Genomic DNA, 22669 nt, shown 5'->3' with positions numbered 1-22669 from the left:
TATATATATATATATATATATATATATATATCTAACTATCTCTCTTTCTCTCTATCCCTCTGTAAATATCATCAAACTAACTCGGATAATTGTTTTCAGGCGACGAGAACCGCTACTATGGTGGTGCTTCTCCCTGATCCACTCGCTGAGGAATCTGTAGCCACCGAGGTAAAAGGACTTGGATTTTGATTTGCATATTCTCTATAGTTTAAGGCAGACTAACTAGAATAGATCGGCATGGCTTCTTTTTGTCTGAATAATCCGACAACGCTTTCTTAGTACTTCCCTTGGAAAATTTTATTTATTTATTTAATTGCAGGATCAGGACTAGATGCCAGCAGCACATCTAGAAGAATGATGACTATGCCTATGCACTGGATCGGGCTGCAAGGGATGCATGACTGTAGATATTTGTCCATCTTTCGATTGTGTCGTTTAACACTTAAAAAATTGGTCTTGGATGATTGTATGCTCTTTATTTCTTTTTCTTTTGCTATGTACCAGATACAATATTGCTTTGGCTTGTGCAGACAAGTTTTGTAACAAGTAATATGCTGATTGTGGTTCCTTTTAGATATGCTCAAGCTTGACTTCGAAGTTGAATGGCACGGTTTTTGACCAATTTGTCATTGTTTAGGTACTAGTATGAGAAATATAGTATGAAGATTTGCTCTAAAAGCTTTCATTATCATATCTGATAATTACACAGGAAATAAAGAGTCATCATTTTGAAGACTTGGTTAGCCTGTGCAAATTTTTTTTAAACCAAAGTATAGTTGCCAATTCAATTAGGTGCCTTTCTCAGCTGAAAATGATTGAATTGATGTCTGTGCTAGAAATGATTGTGTTCATTTTTATTTTCTGAGCATTTCTCTTTTGGAATCTAGAGAGTCTACTTTTGTTAAAGTAAAAAGTAAACTTATTTTTAATCTATTAATCAATATTCTCGAAATACTTATATTATTCTGATAATTAACATAAAATATCTCAACACAAAGCACATAAATGTCTTTGAAGTATTGAGATTAATCGAGTGGTATCCTCCCAACTCAAGAATCTATGTTAAATGATTATGTTGGTTCAACTTGCATCTCTAGGAGAGTTAATTTCGAAAATAACTATACCTGCCAATCTTTTATGTTTCTAGTCTCACTTTGCTAGAGTTGTACGTTTTCATTTCATTACTCAACTACTAACATAATGAATGATAAAATCATTTGAATTATTTATTTGTAGTAACTCAAAATTTCTACCAATAATTAATTGAAGTGTAACAATAAGAATTTACCGCTTTTTTTTTTTTAAGGAAAAATTAGACGATCTATTTATTAACTTTCACTCCATCTCCAGTTTCTGCGGCTCCTCGAATCTATACACACTCCAGTAACACCGGAAATTACCCCAACCCGACCCGACCCGCCAAACCGCCACTATATAACTTGATTTCCAGTTTTGGACTAGTGCGATGCGCCAACTCTGCTACTCTCTCTGATTCACTTCCAAAGCTCTCCTTCAATCTCCGGTCAGTCAACACGACGTCGTTTCCTCCGCACCGCTTCGTCTCAGATCTACTGCGTCATTGCACACGTAAGCATTTTCCTTCTTCTTCAGCTTCCATGCTGCTTCTCTAGTAGCTCAATTTACTTCCGTAACGGATCTCAGTAGAATTCAATGCTTCTCTACTAGCTCAATTTACTGTTTCCTTATAGGGATTTTCGATTTTGAATGCTGCGGAGAATTTCGAGCGGTTGAGGAGGGATGGAGGTGGTGCTAGGGCTGAGAGCCAAGTCCAGAATAGCACTGCTCATTGTTCTCGTGCTCGGCGTCGTCCTCGCCGGAATCTATGGCTTGTTGAAGCCGGTTTCGAACGGGTGTAACATGACGTACATGTATCCGACGTATATTCCGATACAGTTCAGTAGCTCTGATTCAGCGCCGGCGAAGTACGGCTTGTATCTGTACCACGAGGGATGGAAGGCGATCGATTTCAAGGAGCATGTTCGGAAGCTCAGCGGTGTTCCGGTGCTTTTTATTCCGGGGAACGGCGGGAGCTATAAGCAGGTAAGGTCAGGTTTAGCTGTATAATGCTGTATGTGTGTGTGTTTTTGTGTGGTAAAAGCTTAGCATTTGTGGATTTTTGTGATTTACAGGTGAGGTCATTGGCGGCGGAATCTGATAGGGCGTATCAGGCAGGTCCACTTGAGCGTACGTATTATCGAGAAGCTTGGTTGACTCCGGAAGAGGGAGGGGAGGAGGATAGGGATGTAGGCGGTTATGAGTTGCCGAGTCAATACGATTCGAGGTTGGACTGGTTCGCTGTGGATCTTGAAGGTGAACACTCTGCTTTGGATAGCGGTGTACTTGAACAACAGGCAAGCTATGTTGTCCGCTGCATTCACAGGGTTGGTTTCTCTTTCTCTCTCTCACTCTCATAGAGAAACTACTAGATCGCATGTATAATTGGAAGCTCTCAATGCTTGGTCATTGAGTTCATACTATTTTCTTTGAAATTGCATCGCGAGATAGAGTCTTAAACTACAGCACTTAAATATGACATGCATTTCTCAGTGTTGGATTTTTACCCTGTCAATACTTTCCTTTTGGGGAAGCAACATCTTGTTGCTTGTGGTTTGTTTAGTTTTTAGAAGAAAATTTTGCTTTCATATGTTTCCAGTTCTCATTATATTTAATCTGCAAGGCTACAACCACGCATGCAGATTTTGGATCAGTACGAGGAATCTTTCAAGGCTAGAGAAAAGGAAGGAGCTGCAACCTCTGCGACTTTGCCAAAAAGTGTTATATTGGTTGGTCATTCTATGGGTGGTTTTGTTGCTAGAGCTGCAGTTATCGACCCTCATTTGAGAAAGTCAGCAGTTGAAACAATTCTTACACTTTCCAGCCCACACCAGTGAGTATTGCGGCTCATACAATGTCTTGTGTTCTCAGTGATGACATAACTTATTTTGATGAGTTTTACCTCTTTCATCCAGATACCCTCCTGTGGCGCTACAGCCTTCCTTCGGTCACTACTTTAGACACATTAATCGAGAATGGAGAAAGGGATACGAGGTCCAAACAACTGCAGCAGGACACTACTTGTCTGATCCTGTTCTCTCCAATGTTGTTGTCATATCTATTTCTGGTGGTTATAATGATTACCAGGTACCTATGTTGACACATGTCTTGCATACTATAATTGAAGAGTTGCACTAAATGTGGCATATTCATAATTTGCTGAAGTGGTTTATATCTGTACTAGTGTTAGTATGGGTGTATGCAGTATCTTTTAATTATTTACTGTTTTTACATCATATGCATGCAGATACACTGTGTATACAACTGTTCTTGCTATGTACCCTTACTTTGTGGGTGTTTTTACTCTTGTTTTTGTCTTCAGGTAAGGACCAAGTATGAATCCCTTGATGGCATTGTGCCGCCTACCCATGGTTTTATGATCAGTAGTACCAGCATGAAAAATGTTTGGTTATCCATGGAACATCAAGTTATCTTATGGTGCAATCAATTAGTTATCCAAGTAAGTGAAAGTCAGGTTTGGAAACCAGATTCAATTATATGCAGGCGGAATATAATAACATATATGCTCTTGTCCAGGTATCACACACTCTCCTTAGTTTGGCAGATCCCAGAACAGGCCAGCCTTTCTCTGACACAAGAATAAGACTTTCAATCTTTTCAAAAATGCTTCGTAGTGCGATACCACAAAGTTTCAATTGGAGGACGCAATCACGATTGTCTCAACAGTCAATACATGCTCCAACTAGAGACGTGAAAGACAGAACTGGTAATAGATGATGGCATTTTGTATTGTTGTGGAAACTCCATCATATTGTTCTTTATGGTTTGTTAAAACCCTTGGGATATTTTATAGATCCCGTGGCAGTAGTGCTAAAAAGGATGTACAAGGTTCTTGACAATGCTAATGTATTCATTTTATAAACTGTACAACTGCAGAATCACTGATCATCTCTGATGCTTGTCCTAGCAATGTTCATTGGAGTGATGATGGCCTTGAGAGGGACTTATATATCCAGACAACCACCGTCACTGTTTTAGCCATGGATGGTCGAAGACGGTGGTTGGACATTCGAAAACTGGTTAGCATCAGCAAACCACCATCTTGATAGTGATATGGGAACTGTTCTGAAGTTACTTTCAAGCTTAGTTTCATTCATGATTCCTTAAATTCATTGTAATCCTCTCTTTCCCCAACCCTCTTTTGCCCATAGTTGACCTTATAAAAGGGTTCTGAAATTAGTTTTTATATTGTGCATGCACAACTTTGTTTGAAATAAATATGGTCTGTACCATTGATTTGTCGTTATAAGTTGAGGGGGTTAAATTTGATTTATTGGCCTCGTAGTGCTTTTGAAGCTTGTTGAATTAGTATTTACCTTGATATGTTCATTTTCCTATTCAGTTGTTCGTATGACGGCTAGCTCTTGTTGATTTTCTTTGTACTTTGCATTTTGTATCCCTGATAGTTCTCAGACTTTAATCTATTTGTGCAGGGAACCAATGGAAGAAGTCACTTCATGTTAGTGACCAACCTTGCTCCATGTTCTGGGGTTAGACTTCATCTATGGCCTGAAAAAGGAAACTCAACTTCAGAGTTGCCTGTATGTAAAAGGATCCTTGAGGTGACATCGAGGATGGTGCTCATTCCATCAGGACCAGCACCAAGACAGGTACTGAATGTTGCTTCATTACAGTTTTCATGGGTTATTGGCTTATTATATCTGTGAGTAGATTTTTTTCATCATATTTAAATATGAGTGTTCAGATTTGAAGTGGACTTTTTCCTTGTTTCAAGTGAATTTTGTTATACACTGATTAAGCTGCTACTCAGCCTTTTTTTTTTTTACTAAGAATGATTCCTTTGGCACATTTTTTTGCTGAATTCATCGGCATGCCTTGATTTTTGGATATGCTCTATCTTATTAGATTGAACCAGGAAGCCAAACAGAGCAAGCTCCCCCTTCAGCTATACTCCTCTTAGGACCGCAGGATATGCGTGGTTTCAGATTCCTGACCATCTCAGTTGCACCACGTCCGGTATTGTCTTAACTTTTATGCTTCAAACGAGTCTGATTGGATTGAATTTTGTCTTATTGTTTCCCTTGTTATGTGCTAGACTGTTTTTTTTTTTGACAAGTCTGTTCAGTTTTCCGAAAGATTTTTCTTTTGTTTGAAATCAAAATTTTAATTCTTTTTTCTTTTTCAAGACATTGAAATATGTTTTGGCCTGTGTGTTGTAAGCATAGATCTGGAGTACATGAAGTGAGTAATTGAGTATATTATAGCAATGAAGTTCAAAACAATAACTGCACAATGAAGTTCTTCTGGTTTCTATTATAGCAATGGGCGATTTTAAATTCTCCACTATTTCATACTGTCATTTTCAGAGTAAAAGCTGAACTGCAATCCCTCCGGGCCTCCATACTACATTTTAAGTGAATTTAGTCGTTCTGTTATGACTTTAGTTATTAGTCTTGTCTGAAGGCTGCCTGTGTTTCTCATCCTCAATTACTCAAACCTTTTGTTCTTTGTTGTTCGATGTGATATTTCAACTGTATTGGGTTTTGTACATGACGGTCGACAATTTTGTAATCAGAGTATTTCAGGTAGACCTCCACCAGCAGTTTCCATGGCTGTTGGTCAGTTTTTCAATCCAGAGGAAGGGGAGAGAGATATCTCTCCTTGGTCACCTCCGGTGTCTGGTTATTCTCACAAGGTTAATATTTTGTCGACTTGGTGATTCTGAATTTGGAAATTGTAGGAACTTAAGCTGTCACTTATCTGATTATTTGTTTGACTGATCATGACCTGTGTTGCTATGCAGGATTTATCTTGGAAGGAAGATCATCCCCTTGCTTTAAATCTATCATTCACAAGTAGCTTAGGCCTTCTGCCTGTAATATTCTCTTTGAAGACCGCAGGTTGTGGAATAAAGAGTTCTGGACTTCCAGATGAACAGGCTGGAGATACGGATAACAGCAGTTAGTGGTTTTATAACTTGTACCTCTATTATGTTTTATATCTTTGGTTCGTATATCGTCATTGATTAAAGAATGTTGACATAAATGGTTTCTCTTGTATGACTAAGCTTGTTCTTTCTCCATATTACAGAGCTCTGCAAGCTTCGCTGTTTCCCACCGGTTGCATTTGCTTGGGATGAAACATCAGGTCTGCATGTATTCAGAAATTTGTATAGCGACACAATTGTTGTTGATTCATCACCATCACTTTGGAGTTCACCTAGAAGTTCGGAGAAAACCTCCGTTATGTTGGTGGTAAGTTTTCACCTCTACTTTCAGAGTTCAGTTACTTTATCTTATGATATTGACAGAAGACATTGCTAACTTATAAGTTCTATTTAAGCAAGAACAGATTATTTATTTATTTATTTATTTATTTTATTTTGTATGATTTCTTCCTATTGTTGAAAGGCTAAGGTTTTTACATTTTCGTACACTGCTTCACTTCAGGTAGATCCACATTGTTCATATAGGAGTGAGATGACAGTTTCTGTAATTGCAGTCGCCAGTAGGTTTTTGCTTGTGTATAATTCACAGGTAATGACTTCCAACAGCTCACTTCAAGATATTTCTGGATCTCAGCTGTGTTTCTTCAGTTTCTTTTGTTCTTTATGCTTATAAAGTGATATGCTGATGGGTTTGAGGGGTGTAGGAAATTATAGAGATTTGACTGAAAGGGTCCATATTATTTATATTTAGTTGTTCTTATGTTATGCTGCCAAATTCTGATTTTAAGTACACTTGTACCTAGAAATCGCTATATATATTAAACCTTTGAGATATAATTATAACCTTTGAGCTAAACATTGCTGTATAGTATCTGGAGTTATTTAATGTGAACTATCATATACATATAGATGAGTGGACAACAGGCATGTGATTATTTCAAAATGCGATTCACTTCTGTAACCTGTCCCATCTCCCATTTACAGGATCTAGTGACAGTTTCCATTTGTTGAACCTAAACATGCAAAATCAATACTGAATGAATATAATGTATGTTGAATTGGAACAATGGGCGTATATCGCTTAGTGGTAAGGGACTGAGGGCTAGGTTCGAGCCTTAATATTCACTTATGAACCATTTAATTCTGGGGGTTGGTCAGACATTGAACCCATTCAATATTTGAGAGAAATTTGCACTTAGTTGATGGGCAGGTTGGATCAATCAGGTTAGAATGTTGGTGAAAAAGTCTTTTTTTTTTAATAAAAAAAAAGCTTTATAAGTAGTTTAACAAAGGAATAAAGAGACTTTTTTTTTTACTCAAATTGGAATTTGCAACAGATGAAAAGGAATTGATTTTTGATCATGTTATAGGGCTGTTGTCTTGCAGATTATTGGTCTCTCCATTGTTGTTATCTTTTTCGCACTGATGCGGCAAGCATGTGCATGGGATCGTAATCTACCCATACCCTCGATGTTGAAGGCACTAGAGTCCAATTTGAGATTCCCAGTACCATTTATCTACCTTGCTATTGTGCCAATCGGTCTCTCCTTACTAGTTGGATTTTGGATTTCTCAACCATCTCCTTCATTTGCTAGCTTCACCATTGTCTCAGTTGTCTGCTATTTCCTTGCTAATGGCTTCGTAGCCATTCTGATTTTGATATCCCAGTTTGTGTTTTATGGGGCTGCTCTGCTACATATTTTCATCAAGAAAAGGTCAGTAAGTTTTCTTTATTACTCTTTGTACACAATTGGATGAAAGATTACGTGTTTACTAGTGCCAATAGTGGAATGATAGAAATTAATTTTTGGCAGGTTTCAGTTGTCGGGAAAAAGTTCTCAATGGTTTCTGAATATGTCCTCTGGTTTTTGTTCATGGAAGGTAAACTTTATCTTGTAATACTAATGTCATCATTACCAACTTGAGCATCTTACCCATGTAGCTATTAGAAACTGTACGTGTGTGTTTGTCTTCATTTAGTTGTGTTTGGTGATTTTGTGCGCTTCAAATTTTAAATGATTACAACTTCCTTTATCTATTACTTATCCTTTTTGTTTCCTTCAGTTCTTGAGACTGATTCATAGACTTTCACTTGACTCTTTTTTGAACAGGTGTTGAGGGTTATAAGAGCTAATCCCCTACTAGTTACAGCACTTGCTGCAATTACTTTGGCATGCTTGGTTCATCCGGCGTTGGGTCTACTTGTTGTCTTGTTCTATCATGCTTTATGCTGTCATACTGCACTTTGCAGGTATGTCATAATACTATGCGCTTTTCTGTCCATTTTCTGTCCATTCATTGTTTCTAGTTTATGCATAATTTTGTAAACTTCATGAGTCATTTCCTACGGTATCTGAAAAAACAAATGTGATCCTAAAAGTTGCTCTATGTCTTTGTAACAGTTATTTGACAGCTTCATTTCGCAGCCATGCACGAAGACATGAATCATTTGATTATAAGAAAGACGGCAATGATGGGTCTGACAAACTTATATTCAAACGTGATGGTCTATCAAACCAGAATTTCCCTTCTGAAGATACGTGCTCCAATAGCCCAGACTCTTCAAAAAGTTTTGGTGAAACTCAACTAGAGATATTCCATCATCGGCATGGGTTGTTTATTTTGCATCTTATTGCAGCACTCATGTTTGGCCCATCATTTGTGACTTGTTTGGAGGTATGATGATTATATCATTATATTTCTCATCTCTCTAGAAATCCTATGAGTTTCATATCTATATCCACCAGACCAAGAATGTTGGCAAATTTCTGAACTAAATATTCCTTGTCATTAACTCTCTAGAAGCACAAAGTTTTCAACATTCATCAAGAAGAGTTTCCGATGAGTGTCATATCTATATGCACCATACCGTAGAATTTATAAATGATGCACATGCGTCTGCATAAGTTTCTTTGCCCCTGACCAAGCCATATGATTACATGCAAATACAATCAGGATTTTGTACCTTGTTGTGATGACCATTCGTGTGATGTTTAAGCTATACAAGAATTTATCCAATTTTTACTAAGTAAACTAGCGTCTTTGTGGTTGCAGAGAATCGGGACAGATCATAGCTTTCCATGGGTCTTGGATTCAGCTCTTTCCACAGGTGTGATCCTTCATGGTATCTTCACTTCAAACCCTCAGTTCAATTCCTTTCTGGTGTCTTTCCCTCCAATCCGAAACCTAGAAGTGAGGATGCATTTACTGTACCTGTTTGCTGGATACTATTCCTATCTCTCTTCCCTGGCCTTGGCTCCGTATAGGGAATTTTGTGTTATGGCTTTTGTAGGCTATAGTTCTATTGGTCTGACTGTCTTACAGAGATGGAACAAGTGGAAGGGAGATGCCCATTTTGTTAGCCGAAAACACTCTCATAGGCACTAACTTCCCCAAAAACAGACAGATTTTACTCAGTGGCCAATTCCCCAGTAAGGCCCCTTGTACAAATATAGGTTATGAAAACATGTTAGTCTTTACGAGGGTGGGGTTTGTTTGTGGACTTGCTTCTATTAACAGTTTTGCTATCAGAATTCTCACAAGCAAGCAAGTCAACCTGTTTGGTGAAGCAAGTGAAACGAAAGTTTTGTTGTGCCATACGACCTCCTTTTTCAGGTCGCAGGGATGGTCTTCTGTGTTCTCCATTTTGTTTCTTGATACCATGAGAGTCTGATGAGGGTTCTGTTTAGAGGTCTAATGAACAAAGAGTAGTTAGTTTGCCCTGCTAGGGATTTACTTGTTGTAGAGTGTCCATAGATGGAAACAACAATTGGAATGTAATCAACTTGTACCGTTATAAGTTTGAAGTGTCTGATTTGTTTGTTTTATTTGCGAGGTTACCCGTTTCATACATCTTGTCAAATCCTATTCTGATTGCCATTTTGAACTGCCTTGTTGGATGCACATAGCACTGCAGAACTTGCAGCTAAGTCATAGCTTGTTGTGCCCTTGTCTAATCAAATAGGTTTAAAGCATGTCCGAGAAATGCATTAGGGGTCATACGGTACACAAAAAGATTTAAATCTTCAGGGAAAAAAAAAACTTAACTAGGTATCCTTCTAAGAAAAGCTGTGTTCACAGTTCTTTGTAAATGTTGGGAGTACATGAACAAAGACACAAAGTAATGCAACAGACTTGATAACTACTACGAAGTGAAAACTAGATTACATAAATCGGGTTGCAGCACCACGATTAGTGGCTCTAGATGCCATGGCTCGGATGTTTGCTCTAGCAGACGAAAGAGAGGCACTAGACTGATCAGTAGTTCCCCTAAAAGCCTCCATAAACTCCTCCCTCTGTAACCTCAGAGCTAATGCAGCATCCTCATCTTGGTTTGGCACACTTCTATTACTCGTTGGATTTGCATCTCTGCTTGATACTCTCCTGATAGGCTGAATTTCTCTAGCTGCTGATATCCTTGCTGGTCGAGTGAAGGTTCCTGGATCCCGATTTTGATTCTGAGCTTCTCTCATCTGTAACCTTATAGCAAGTGGCGCAGGATCATCCTCGTCTTCATCTTGGCTTAAAACTGCCCTTCTTCTCCTTGCAGCCAGATCTCTACCTGATACTCTTCTGCTTTGATTCCTTGAGTTGCTACTACTAAAGGCCTTATCAGGGATTTTCCTCTCAGCTTCTTCACGACTATTCAAGGCTCCAGCTGCTTTCCTTGTTTCAACTTCTTGCGGAAACAGAAGCTGAATTGTGTTCCACAGAACCGTGTTCACGGTGCAAGATCTTCCATTGCTGCAAATGATGACAGATAACAGCCGCAACTGCATTACAAGCCTATCCCCAATTTGAATAACTAGAAACTGTAGCTGAAACACCATACCTCATTAGCTGCCTGCATTTGGGGCACCTCTTCCCACATTTATCCGCAGCAGATCGCAAGCACTTCATACAGAAACTACAAGTCAAACGGCACTACTCAGCAAATGTATCAAACACTAGGAGGGTTTCATCATCCAAAACCTCATTAAAGTTCAACAAATCTCTAAGATACACAATTGTTATAATTTAGCTAATTAGCTTATGCTTGGTTAATCTCAAACTCACCTGTGTCCACAAGGAGTGGTACTGGGTTCAAAGCAAATCTCCAAGCAGATCTGCCCAAGAACATCAAAACCATTATTTTTAAGTACTAAATCAAAACCATTTGTCCTAAATTCAATTCATCAAAGTGAGAAGGCTCTTACAGCACAAGAAAGCTCATCCCTGAGCTTATCTATGCAAGGAAGATTCGAGCTCGAGCACGAAGCACCAGAGCTCTCACCCTTCTTCTCATTTTCCCTTCTTTTCTTTTCTTCATTCACAACAACAATCTCAGGCTCTACCTTCTCCTTCACACTCTCTGCCCATCAAAACACTCAAATTTCAGTAAAAAAGCAAAATGAAAGCAAAACTTGGGCGTTGAATTTCAATATAGGGAACAAATCAAGAAAACCCAAGAAGGGGTTATTACCCTCTTTTGTAGTTTCTACACTATCAAGGTCAAGAACACCCACTGGGATCGAAACCGGGCTCTTTCGCTGAACTCTCCGCTTTCTGAACCACCCAAAAAATCTGAATCAAACACAAGAAAGAACATAACTTCAATTCTCTCAACTAGATCAGTTGAACAATGAATACCTTCTTGATGAATTGGTGGGTGGAGTAGTCTTGGACCTGAAAACAGATCGTTTCTTCTGCTTGGTATCTTGCTCCGGCGTGTCGTCGACAATGAGGCTCGCCATCAAGAGACTCTCTTCGTCCCAACCGGCTATGGCGGCCGCCGATTTGAATCTGGGGCTGAACAACGAGCTAGTCCCGCCACTTGTGCTGTTTCCGATCTCAATTGGGTTTGATTCTCTGGGTTGAGTTCTTGGGCTCTGTTTTGGTTCTTCTTCTCTCACCATTGTTGGGTGTTCTGGATCGGAGAAAGTGAAGGGTTTGAGTTCTGAAGAAAACAAAAAGGCGGAGTGGGGATTAATAGGGTTTTATAACGGTTCAGTTTTATTTTGAATCGTATGGTGTTTAGGCAAACTACAACGGCTATGATTTCGGGGTTCTGTATTTGATTTCAAAAAGAGTATAAAAGGTAGGAATTTGCTAAACGAATATTTTCTCAATGTGTCAATACGACTAAGATTGATTACTCAACTATCGGAAGGTCTTCAGTACGCAACCGTACATCTATACAGCTATGTTCGTATTTATAAAATAAAGATTTTGAATTTAAAATTTTACTTATTACGTGAGTTTTTATTCTAAAGTAAGTTCATACTGATGAGATCTCAATATCAAATCTTAAGTGAGTTAATCTCTTAAGAAATAAAAGGAGTTAAGAAAGAAAAGGAGTATGTATATGGAGTAATATTCTAATCCAATACAAATATAGTAATGTTAGTCTCACCAAAACAAAATTTGAAGTATAAGTACTGGTTAGTAATGGGTTTGAGTGCATTGAGAACTTAGAACTTGGATTTGTTCGATGGCAATTTACATGTAAATGATAGACATTGACTGAGGTTAATACTCCATACTATACATACACCACATTGTACACACTACTGGTTTCTAAGTCGTTTCATTAACAGTTGACACTTCCCTAGTTCTTTTTTTTTTGGTCTGATAACACTTCCCTAGTTCCCTATCTACAAAAATAGTGAACAAACTAGTCCACCCCTACAACAAAAAGAGTCACAATAACGTCTATGCTTTCTTCTCCTTCTCGGTCTCCTTCTCATCACCTTTCTCTTCACATGTTTTTGATAACCCTCCTGCCACTGCAAAAACCCTGTATACGGATCAGCCAGGTTCTTCAACACCCTAGGGTGTTCCTAAGTCCGGTGTTATTGACCTCACAAAACCTCTCCGCCCAATCCGGTGGCTCCACCACCTTCGTCCTCAACCCAGGTGCTCGATCCTTGGAACCCACGTTCTGCTCCTCCTGCCAGCCCGCCACATATAGGTCGCCACTCTCCTATAGAACTTCTCCTTAAAAACCTCCCACACTTGGTACTTATAGTGCTTGATAACCAACACTCCCCTATCCGCATTCACTGGCTCGTAACCACTTCCAAGATGAAAATGGTGCACCGCATTCATCAATGTCAAATCCAACTCCTCCGGCTTCAAAATGCTCTTGTGCCTCTCCGGGGCGGTAACGCGACATGTATACCCGACTGTCACGCCTTGGACCGGGACACTCCTCAATCCCGACGGACCACACCCACATAACCATACATAGATTGATTACGCAGCACGTTGTGTAGTGACAATCTCGAAGGCATGTGAAAAAACTCGTCCACATCAATAAACCCTACCCATTGGCATGTCTTGCGTGCCCGCAACGCGCAATGGCCGAACCCGGCCGCCTCCTGGGTCTTGATCCAAGGCCACAGGTGCCGGGTAATATTGTAGTTCCCACTCTGAAGCACCTCAATTACAACATCAGTTTCATCATCACTATTGTTGTCGTAAATAAACCAACGTTGCACTCCCATTTCAGCATGGTACATCACCCATTCCTTCAAGTTCCTCACCATGGAGCATATACACATTACATGCTCTTAATTCCGGGGCGGTTCCACCAGTCCGGGCCGGAGCCCCGGCCGGGCTATAGTGTCCACCATTGTTCCGCCTTTCAACCTAACTGAAACCTTCACCCCACGTTTGCTCTTGGTCAACACACTCAACGGCGTTTTACACCGTACTATCTCTTGTGCCAACGAAACGACGTCGGATTTCAACAAATGCTTGGAAGTACTGAAGTCCCAGCCGTACAAGCACTCGAACCTCGAAGCATCGGAAACCCTATCCGGCCGTAAATTGAGGCCCTTAACGAAAACGACGGTGGTGTTATCGTGGTCAATGACCGCGTCGTACGCCAGCTACTCCCATGTAAGTCGGCGCCGACGTTACGTCGCCGTTTTGCTTTAAACCAACTGAAACCCTAAAGCCGCCTCCGGAATGAAGCGGGCACCGTACGATCTGGTTGTAGCGATCCTCGCCGTCTATGTCTAGCGGCGGTTGCTTGAAGAGAGGCCGGCGGGACATGTCATTAGGTGAAAAGTAAAAACAGTCGATATCTTCCTTTGTAAATAAGCGACCGGTTCGAGGGCGGTTCAGGAAAACTAGTGACTGATCCGGCATCGTAACTACTTCTCTGACGGAAATGATGATCGGAGAGTCGACGGTTACGGCAGTTTGTGTTACACTTGGCCATCTTATCAACAGCCCTGATGGTACATTAATTCACATATTGTACTTCAATTATTATATTGATGCATTAAAGCTCAGAAACCCTAACATGAGAAAAGAACATTTTAAATATACGATAAATGGTTACCTACGAAGAGGAGGCGGAAGGTGGAGAAGGTGAAGCCGGAGAGGAGGAGGAGGTTGAAGAAGACGAAGAAGGTGCACCAGAAGAACCTGCTCCAGGAAACAGTATCGTCGTAGCGCGGTGGTCTCTTCCTGTTGTTGTTGTTACGTGGTTTGGGTCCTTTCATAAGAAAGGCAACATGAACGAGCTTTGAAGTTGTGTGACCTTCTCATTCATAGTGATTAATTTGCATGGATTTGGTGCATAGTTTTGTTTCAGAAGAGTAGGAGAGAGAGAGAGAGAGAGAGAGAGAGAGAGAGAGAGAGAGAGAGTAGAGAGAGAGAGAGAGAGAGAGAGAGAGAGAGAGAGAGATTGAAATGCAAAGTGGGAGGAGGTCGAGGAGAAGAAAAGAGAAAGAGATCGAGGGAGTGGAAGTCGGAGGCACAGTTGAGATAGAGTTGGTTTTTATTTGCCGCTGTGAGAAGTGAGAACATGCTTGTCATGGGAGTTTTTATCCTCTGAAAGACCAACTGCGCGCAATACATTATTTTTGAAATTGTACGTGGTGTAGTTTTAAAATTTCTGCTTCTCTTTTTTCTCTTCTCTTAGTCATTTTAAGAGGAAGAGCTAGATCGAAGTGGTGTAGATCAAAATGAGAAGATGAAGAACGAAGGATGTGGACTCTTCAACTCTTCATGGTTATTGGTATGCTTCATCATTGCAGCGTATAACATTGATACCGAAACCCTAGTTTCATTTTTGGACGCAGAGGCTATAAAACCTTGCACAACATACCGAAACCACCAACTCTTACTCAAACTGGGCTGGCATGGGTTGGGGCCCAGAGTCTGGCCTCTGTAGGATTTTGACCTGATTGCAGAGAGGTGAGAGCGACTCGAGCATACGAATTGGGGTACAGTAGTTGTACCTAAATATGCTAAACATGAAGGACACCAATGGCAGCACTGGCCATTCAAACTCATCCTTACATACACGACAATTGTTCCTCATTCTTCTTCTTCAAGCTAGATACCCTTCCCAACATTAATTCCATCACCAAGGACTGGAGTCACTGGACCATTGCTTATTTTAGATTAAGAATATAAGTCGTTTTCGACTCTATTGGCGCCATTGAATCTGCAAAAGCATCTTTCATGTCCTATGCTAGCCGTTTTGATTAGTAATTAGCAATCGCCAATGACAATAGATAATCCAACAACATTTCTTAATATAGACGAGATGTAACCCGCACGTACTATAACTTGCTTTGTTTGAAGTATTTCGACATTGAACATATTGAACCTTGTTCTTTAAGAACAAAACATATTGATATGTTGATTGTTGAGTACTACGTAGTGTACGTCAATGGAATTGCCTTCATTGGCATTCTCTTAACTGGTTTTTTCTGCTTAACTTTTTATTAGTTATAGGAAAATGATTATTCGCCTCAATCAGGCTTAGGATGTGTGGCCTCAATCCTAAAAAACACATAATCAAACGTTTTAGTCATGTATATAGTTCAAACGCATTGCGCCCGGATTGCGCTCACACCTTTGAGGAAAACGAAAACAAAATGACCGTGTTGAGCATTCCGATAGCTAAAACTAAATTTTGAATCAACGCGATTTCCTTCATTGAGAATTTGAGATCCCTGCTCGATCCGGCACTGATAAGGTGGCACTTGCTAAGATCATCCGGTGGTACTTGCTTGTGAACTAGCTAGCTTGTTGGCTTAGGTAGAGCTATACACTCTGGCAGCTTACTACTATGAGATGCTCTTCCAACTGGACGTCAGTTTTGTCACCAGCTACTAGATCTTTGTTCTTGACCTCTTTCACCAACAATGACGTCAGGGATATTTTATTTTAATTTCTAAGCATAACTGCAAACATTTATAATATTAGGGTTCGGGTCATGGTAATACAATTCAAATTTTGCAACTCTAGTCGAAATAATCGTTCGAAAATGTCAACAGCCAGGCACCATTTGAGGAGGAGGTCAATTTGCATATTGCATGTATATATGTCGCCTTTGAAAACATGACATCCATGATTCCATGTTGTGCAGACGATTTTATTCGAGAATATAATTAGTCGAAATCTGATTATAATTTTGATAATTAATCAAGAATGGTGAGCTAGCTTCAAGAACATGAAGATACTGTTTTCCACACAGCAGACTATGGCCCTCAAAATGTTTGTGTTTCTGATGACTCTGCATCTCCAAAAAAGATCATGGAGAATATTCGTATGCATGAACCGAACTAAAGTCTGCAAATCATTGTTCTGTTTGGTAATATAAACTATTTTGCAGATTGCTTAGGGAGGTAAGGATGTCAACCATTAGTGGAATCATTTCCCCATATTTTTATTTGATTCAACAGCATTTTTGGAAGGTTCATACTTTTCAATGTACAGAGCCATCTTCTCAGTTCAACCAAGTATGTCTGTGTTGCCGCTTCAGACTCTCTTCCAAATCATGCATATTCGTTCAGTTTGACATACATTTTTGACCTATATTTCGATAACTTCAAATTCTTGGGTCCAACATCAAGCATGGTATTAGAGTATTTGTATGCAAGAAATCTCAACTTTTTTTGGTTGTCCAACGATTTGGACATGATCAAAGTTGTGAAAGATTGTTTAGAAAGCCATAAAAAAACAGAAACAAAACCCAAAAGAAGAAAAGAAACTTGTGTATATCTCTATTCACCACAGAACATCATACTGGTAGGCTCTGTACTACTCAAATCATCTTACACGAGTGACCCCTTCTGTCTTCCCATTTAGGCATTTTAGAGATTGTAGGCGTTACCCCATCTTTTGTGTTTCTCCCACTTTTCTTATTCCCTTTTTTTATAACCTGATTGCAGCTTTGCATGATTTTGCTCGCTCAAACATATATATATATGCTACTTAATTCATTCATGTACATATTCACAAGTTAACTCAAATGATGATCTCAAAATTCCTTCTCCTAAAAGCATTAACCAACTATGACATCTTCGAACGCGTGCAAGAAATGAACCAACAGTGTATGTCGATCAATTGATTTTTTTTCTCCAGATTGATGTAAAGATTTAAAAGGTGGAAGTATAGGTGTTATTTAGTAACTGAACAAGAATCAAATCTTCTAATTATTAAGTCAGGGTTCTAAGAAGCTCTGTTTGTCTCTTTTTACTTCTGTACTTTTCGGCTATTTAACTAAAATACATTGACTGAGGACTTAAACTCTGCGATGTAGGCTGTAGACCAACTTACTTGATTCATCCAAGTCCCAAGTGGCCAAGTGAATCCATGTTTGGAATTTTCAGATAGTCTCATTTGCTAGTGAAGGCATCTCTCTCTCTCTCTCTCTCTCATTACTCATTAGGCCTAATGAGTTGCGTCCAACGACAAAAGTGGGCAGCCTTCAAAGGAACAAAAGAATCCCAATCAAGCTCATTGTTTATTTTCTTGGCTTATTACATACATTAAAGCCAATGAGGGAGGACTTAGGTTGCTAAAATAATGATTCGAAGTTTCTTCATCAATGAATTGAAGGCGACCCACGTCTGGTTTTTCTTTGCTGTAATAAAACAGGACTGATTCAATAGGCTCTATAGAGGGGGGTGGTGCTATTTTATAATGACAAAGTTCCATGCTAGCTAGCTTCTCTATACCTATATCAAAAACTCAAATGCTTTTCTTTTCTTTCCATTCAATCATTTTTCTCCCCTCTCAAACAACAGCTTTGATTTGTTTATGTGCCTCAATGAACTGGCAGCATCTTTGTTTGGAATTGTAGGCTCCTTTTAAGCTAGCCTTCCCCACTTTATAGTCCACTTAGGAAATCAAACGAACTAGCTAGAAGCTTTCTTAGTTTCTTGCTCAATCTGTCGAGTTTGCAAAAAATGGGAAGGCAGCCTTGTTGTGACAAAGTTGGGTTGAAAAGAGGTCCATGGACAATTGAGGAGGATCACAAACTCATGAATTTTATCCTCAACAATGGGATTCATTGCTGGAGAATGGTTCCTAAGCTTGCAGGTATCTATTTGTGCGCATATTTTCTTTTTAGCTAGACCTTCTTTTCTTTTTTTTGAAACAGTGGTTTGACTTGGTGACCATTTGTATGGTGGTGTAGGATTGCTTAGATGTGGGAAAAGCTGCAGACTTAGATGGATCAATTATCTAAGGCCAGACCTCAAGAGAGGTGCTTTTACAGAAGCAGAAGAGAATCAGATCATTCAACTCCATTCATGTCTTGGTAACAGGTATTGTTTCTTTTAGTCCTTGCACAAAATGTAATAGGGTAAAAACTGATTCTGTTACCAAGGCCTAATATATAGTAAATTGATTGATGTACAGGTGGTCTAAGATTGCTTCACATTTTCCGGGTAGGACGGATAATGAGATCAAGAACCACTGGAATACACGAATCAAGAAGAGATTAAAGCTTCTTGGAGTAGACTCTGTGAACAACAAAGCCATTGAGCCAAAAGAAAGCATGGAAGAAAATAAAGAGATAGTTACTGATATTTCAACAGAACTAGGACAAGACAATGGCTCGGAGCCGAAATTGCTGCAGGATGAGGATAATGGGAATAAGGGATTTGAAGAACTTCCCAATGAGGTTGACTTAAGTGCCTTTGATGAGACTACTGATGTTTTGAAAAATTATGATATGTTTTGTGGAAGCTTGGATTTGGAAGAATTCATGTTGAACCAAGGAGTTAGCAACAGCAGCACCACTAGTTCCAACAACACTAGTGCTGCTACAACTACTACTAATTCTTCATTTTCTGTGGAAGAGTCTAATTACAACCCTTCTATAATAGGCGATCAATTGCTACTGCAACAGAACTGTCTACAACAATGGGTTGAGAGTGTGGATTCCATGCTTTCATGGGATGGCTTCAACAATTTGGAACAAGATCTATTCTACTTTTGAATCAGAGTAGTCATTGAACATATTTCATACTTTTCTTCTAGTTTCATGATCACTGATCATAAGTTACAAGCTGTTGCAACAGTTAATGAGACTATATGATTTTGATTGAGCTTGATCCTCTTCTTTTCACCATCATCAGTTCTTCTCTTTCGATCACTACTAATTCTTGTATTAATTTATGTATTCAATCTCCGAAAATGTATGTTAATTTCAATCTGGGTGTGCTGATGATTTCCAAGTTCTTGCTCTTTCGCTATCATGGAGATTGAGTAACACACAGCACATATCCGACCAGAGAAGCTTGAAAGCTTAATTTGATCTCCAATGTTGCATTCTGATGATGAGTGCTTCTTTTTCTTGTCCCTTAAGTAACTATGAATCCCTCAATGGTGGATCATACATATATCATTATGATGTCTCCCAAGGTTTCACTACTCGTTCTAGTGTCTCTTTTAAGATTGACTTGGTGAATCTTTTGCAAACCAAGTACAGGGTCATGACTCATGAGGAACAATGAAATCATATTATCATCTAACATTGTGGCGAAACTTGCACAATTTGAAAATTTCCATATTTGATGAATTTGCATATATAGCAAGGTGTAAACCGTGTAATGGTGTATAATTGGATGCAGGTCGTGCTAACCACCACTATCACTGTGTCTCTCAGCATTATGCATCATCTCCCAGCACTACCACCACTACATGGGGACACTTTGTATCGATGTTTCGAAATTTTTCTTCATTCTTCATTTTTCAGAAGGGAAATTAGAAAATGAGAGTATAGTTGACCATATCGATGCATTACTAATAAGAAAATTAGCATCAACTTAGGTGTTACACTTCAGTTACATTGTCTGCATCACAGAATATGTATTTTCTATGTGACTAACTAATCAGGATATTAGCTTGATACTTGTACATATATATTGAGATTTAGAATCTCTCGTGTTTTCAATGGCCTTAATATGTATATAGAATAGGTCAATTACTTCTAATTAAACTAACTATGATCCTATATTCCTGTATTATAGCTGTCCTCCTTTTGTTCCAACCAAACAGTTAATCTACAAGTATGTGTAAGTCTAAAGATATTAAGACTAAAGATTTTCTTATTCTAAGGGAGAAACCAATTAATACTAGATTATGTATAGCAGATTAAGAAACAGTCTCTTTTGGTAGTTGCCCTCTATACATCTCAAATACTTAGCATTAAAATGAGTTTGTTGCACTGTTGTTCTCCTAAAGTCCCAAGTTAATTATATGCCATGCTAAATCACATAAAATAAAATAAAGGTCAATTGTAGAACTATGAAGATGGTGACAATTAGGAATGACATCCTTGTTTGGATCCCTTTAACTTGACCAGTCTACGATGCATGATTCTCCATTTTGCTCCTAATTAAGTCCGCACATGTTATTAAATTAATCATATAAGAACCATTGAGTAAGAAGTTTATATTATAGGTTTATATCTATTGTACCATTTGTACGTTCTATTTTCACACTACTAGTTGTATGTTTACTTGCATCGAATAATAAATATTAAAGTATGGAAACAATTTAGATTCATTGACTCCCATATTTTCTAGTAGATTTATTATTTTTTTTTAGTTGAAAGATGAGTGAGAGAGGAATGACCTCCTAACACTCTTATGTATTAAAAAAAAAAAACATCAAGAGAGGGGGATTAGACCAAAACCTCTCATAACAAAAAAACAACGAAACAAAATTATGAAAACTGAAATTGGGGAAGACCCATAAGGTTATTACTACAATATGACAAAATAAAAAAAGGAGGTGAATCCCACCAAACCAGCTGAGTTAATGACGTACCGTGATTAGCTAGAGCATCTGCAACCTTATTCCCTTCACGAAAAATATGAGAAGATCGAAATGTCATCTTCGATATGCAACGTAAACAATTAAGCCAACGGACACGTAGATGTCAAGGTACAAGCAAAGGAGACCGTCAAAAGTCTAACACAAGCGACGAGTCAACCTCTAACCAAATGTGCTTCTAGTCTCGTACCCAAGCAAGCTCAATAGCAACTATAATTGCCATCACCTCTGCTGCTACTGAACTAGTAGATCAAAATTTGAGCAAGCTCCACCTTCAAATCAAGCATCAAACCGAAAAGTTTACCACATCTTGGCCAAAATTCTCTTTCACCACATTGTTGACCACGAGTTAATAAAAACACGATGACTGTAAAAATAAAAAGCCTCAAAACAAAACATGGGTCGGACTCCGACCCGATTCACACACTGCAAAAGCAACCAGGCCCTGATAGAAACTCCAGAATCAACCAAAAGAAACGAAAAATGCAAGCGCTCCAGAGAGCGGTCCGGCGGTTCCACGCCACCGCCGGTGCTCCGCCGCTCACCAGATTTTCTCTCCACGCGCCTAAATGTGTAAGCTTCCAACCCATCTGTAATTGGATTCAAAGTTTTGAACTTTATGTATATATGAATGTTGGGTAAAGTTTTGAACTTTATGTATATATGAATGTTGGGTTATTAGAGCTAGTGGTTTCTGAATGTTGGGTTTGATTTCTATTCAGGTAGAGGTGGAGTTTGGCAATGGGAGTGTGTTCAATTTGTCAGCTGAATTCTTAAGAGTTCACAGTCCAGCTGTTGATGCCAAGATTAGGTCCATTGCTGGTGAAAAGGTTACTTCTTTGATCAACCCTTGTTGTTATCATAACATTGAAAATAGGATGAGAAAGTTAAAATCACTTTGTCAAGTTCTTATGTTTAGTAGGGTAATTTGTTTTGAACTTACGCATTCATGAATTGTAATATGCATGTGCTCATGATTGCTGATGTAGTTTTCGGTTGCGATTTCAGTAGCTTGTTTTGAAGTATGTGTTGATTGATAGGTGATATCAGGGCGGCGTCTTGTGGGGATCATGTCTGCAGAACCTGTAGGAAACTATGGGGTGAGGTAGTTTTGAACTCTGAATTCATTGGTGATTTATATCATGACTCATGAGTAGTTTGTGTATATGAAGAGTTTGTGTTGTGACTGTGGACTGTGGAATGGATGTGTTGCAGGATTGTTTTCGATGACTTGCATAAGACTGGCATCTATTCGTGGGATTACTTCTACCATCTGGGGAGCAACAAGTTCAGCCTCATGAGAAGCTATATCAAGACTCTCAACAAGTATGGACTGCGGCGAGATCCGCCTAGAAGGAAATGAACTAGGCTTTAATGCTTTATGATCAGTGGCTTCCAATCCACTTTCTCAGCCTTTTATCTATAGTTGAAGCAGCATTGATGATGGTGCAGCTTGTTTTAGTTTAGTTCATCACTTAGAGCCTTTGAGCTGAAGAGTAGTGAGGTAATTTGACATCAGTGTCATTTGTAAACTGTCATGTCACTGCAATCTCCATGTTAATCAGTTGGGGTGCTATACAGAGTCCTTAT

General features: G+C 39.1%; 2 protein-coding genes, 1 non-coding gene and 1 pseudogene across 4 annotated transcripts; 3 read left to right on the top strand and 1 right to left on the bottom strand.

The window, feature by feature from the left end:
* The first annotated feature begins 1573 nt into the window (after positions 1 to 1573).
* On the top strand, positions 1574 to 9868 carry LOC101294782. The gene is made up of 19 exons (XM_004304651.1): positions 1574 to 1587; positions 1710 to 2061; positions 2151 to 2402; positions 2718 to 2908; positions 2991 to 3162; positions 3398 to 3535; positions 3613 to 3769; positions 3979 to 4115; positions 4530 to 4706; positions 4963 to 5073; positions 5633 to 5752; positions 5861 to 6017; positions 6148 to 6311; positions 6507 to 6593; positions 7391 to 7719; positions 7819 to 7885; positions 8116 to 8255; positions 8407 to 8680; positions 9059 to 9868. The coding sequence occupies exons 2-19, from the start codon at positions 1759 to 1761 to the stop codon at positions 9389 to 9391; spliced, it is 3309 nt and encodes a 1102-aa protein (XP_004304699.1). The 5' UTR covers positions 1574 to 1587; positions 1710 to 1758; the 3' UTR covers positions 9392 to 9868.
* A 299-nt stretch (positions 9869 to 10167) lies between these two features.
* On the bottom strand, positions 10168 to 14496 carry LOC101313244 (annotated as a pseudogene). Its single transcript, XR_185140.1, has 8 exons — positions 14334 to 14496; positions 12759 to 14223; positions 11633 to 11939; positions 11466 to 11548; positions 11200 to 11354; positions 11060 to 11109; positions 10836 to 10910; positions 10168 to 10747 (listed from the first exon to the last, which is right to left on the bottom strand). The product of XR_185140.1 is annotated as a UPF0392 protein RCOM_0530710-like (transcript).
* A 3705-nt stretch (positions 14497 to 18201) lies between these two features.
* LOC101312958 (myb-related protein 315-like) lies at positions 18202 to 19238 on the top strand. The gene is made up of 3 exons (XM_004306355.1): positions 18202 to 18334; positions 18432 to 18561; positions 18656 to 19238. Exons 1-3 carry the CDS (start codon positions 18202 to 18204, stop codon positions 19236 to 19238), a joined length of 846 nt encoding a protein of 281 aa, XP_004306403.1.
* Positions 19239 to 21562: 2324 nt separating this feature from the next.
* On the top strand, positions 21563 to 22486 carry LOC101312666. Its single transcript, XR_185139.1, has 4 exons — positions 21563 to 21652; positions 21802 to 21909; positions 22120 to 22179; positions 22295 to 22486. It is a non-coding gene; the product is annotated as an uncharacterized LOC101312666 (transcript).
* Positions 22487 to 22669: the final 183 nt, after the last annotated feature.

The sequence above is a fragment of the Fragaria vesca genome, linkage group LG6, assembly GCF_000184155.1.
Source record: "Fragaria vesca subsp. vesca linkage group LG6, FraVesHawaii_1.0, whole genome shotgun sequence".
In the NCBI taxonomy this organism is placed as follows: Eukaryota; Viridiplantae; Streptophyta; class Magnoliopsida; order Rosales; family Rosaceae; genus Fragaria; species Fragaria vesca.
Note: the sequence above shows the minus strand (reverse complement) of the source record. Positions and strands in the feature narration are given on the sequence as shown.

What these genes read in the sequence shown, in the direction of transcription:
- LOC101294782 (XM_004304651.1), top strand. Translation starts at nt 1,759, where the DNA reads ATGGAGGTGGTGCTAGGGCTGAGAGCCAAGTCCAGAATAGCACTGCTC. An exon ending in GCAATCAATTAGTTATCCAA is followed by an intron (nt 3,536 to 3,612) that starts GTAAGTGAAAGT and finishes GCTCTTGTCCAG; the next exon opens with GTATCACACACTCTCCTTAG. An exon ending in CATTTGTGACTTGTTTGGAG is followed by an intron (nt 8,681 to 9,058) that starts GTATGATGATTA and finishes TTGTGGTTGCAG; the next exon opens with AGAATCGGGACAGATCATAG.
- LOC101312958 (XM_004306355.1), top strand. Translation starts at nt 18,202, where the DNA reads ATGGGAAGGCAGCCTTGTTGTGACAAAGTTGGGTTGAAAAGAGGTCCA. An exon ending in AATGGTTCCTAAGCTTGCAG is followed by an intron (nt 18,335 to 18,431) that starts GTATCTATTTGT and finishes ATGGTGGTGTAG; the next exon opens with GATTGCTTAGATGTGGGAAA. An exon ending in CATTCATGTCTTGGTAACAG is followed by an intron (nt 18,562 to 18,655) that starts GTATTGTTTCTT and finishes ATTGATGTACAG; the next exon opens with GTGGTCTAAGATTGCTTCAC.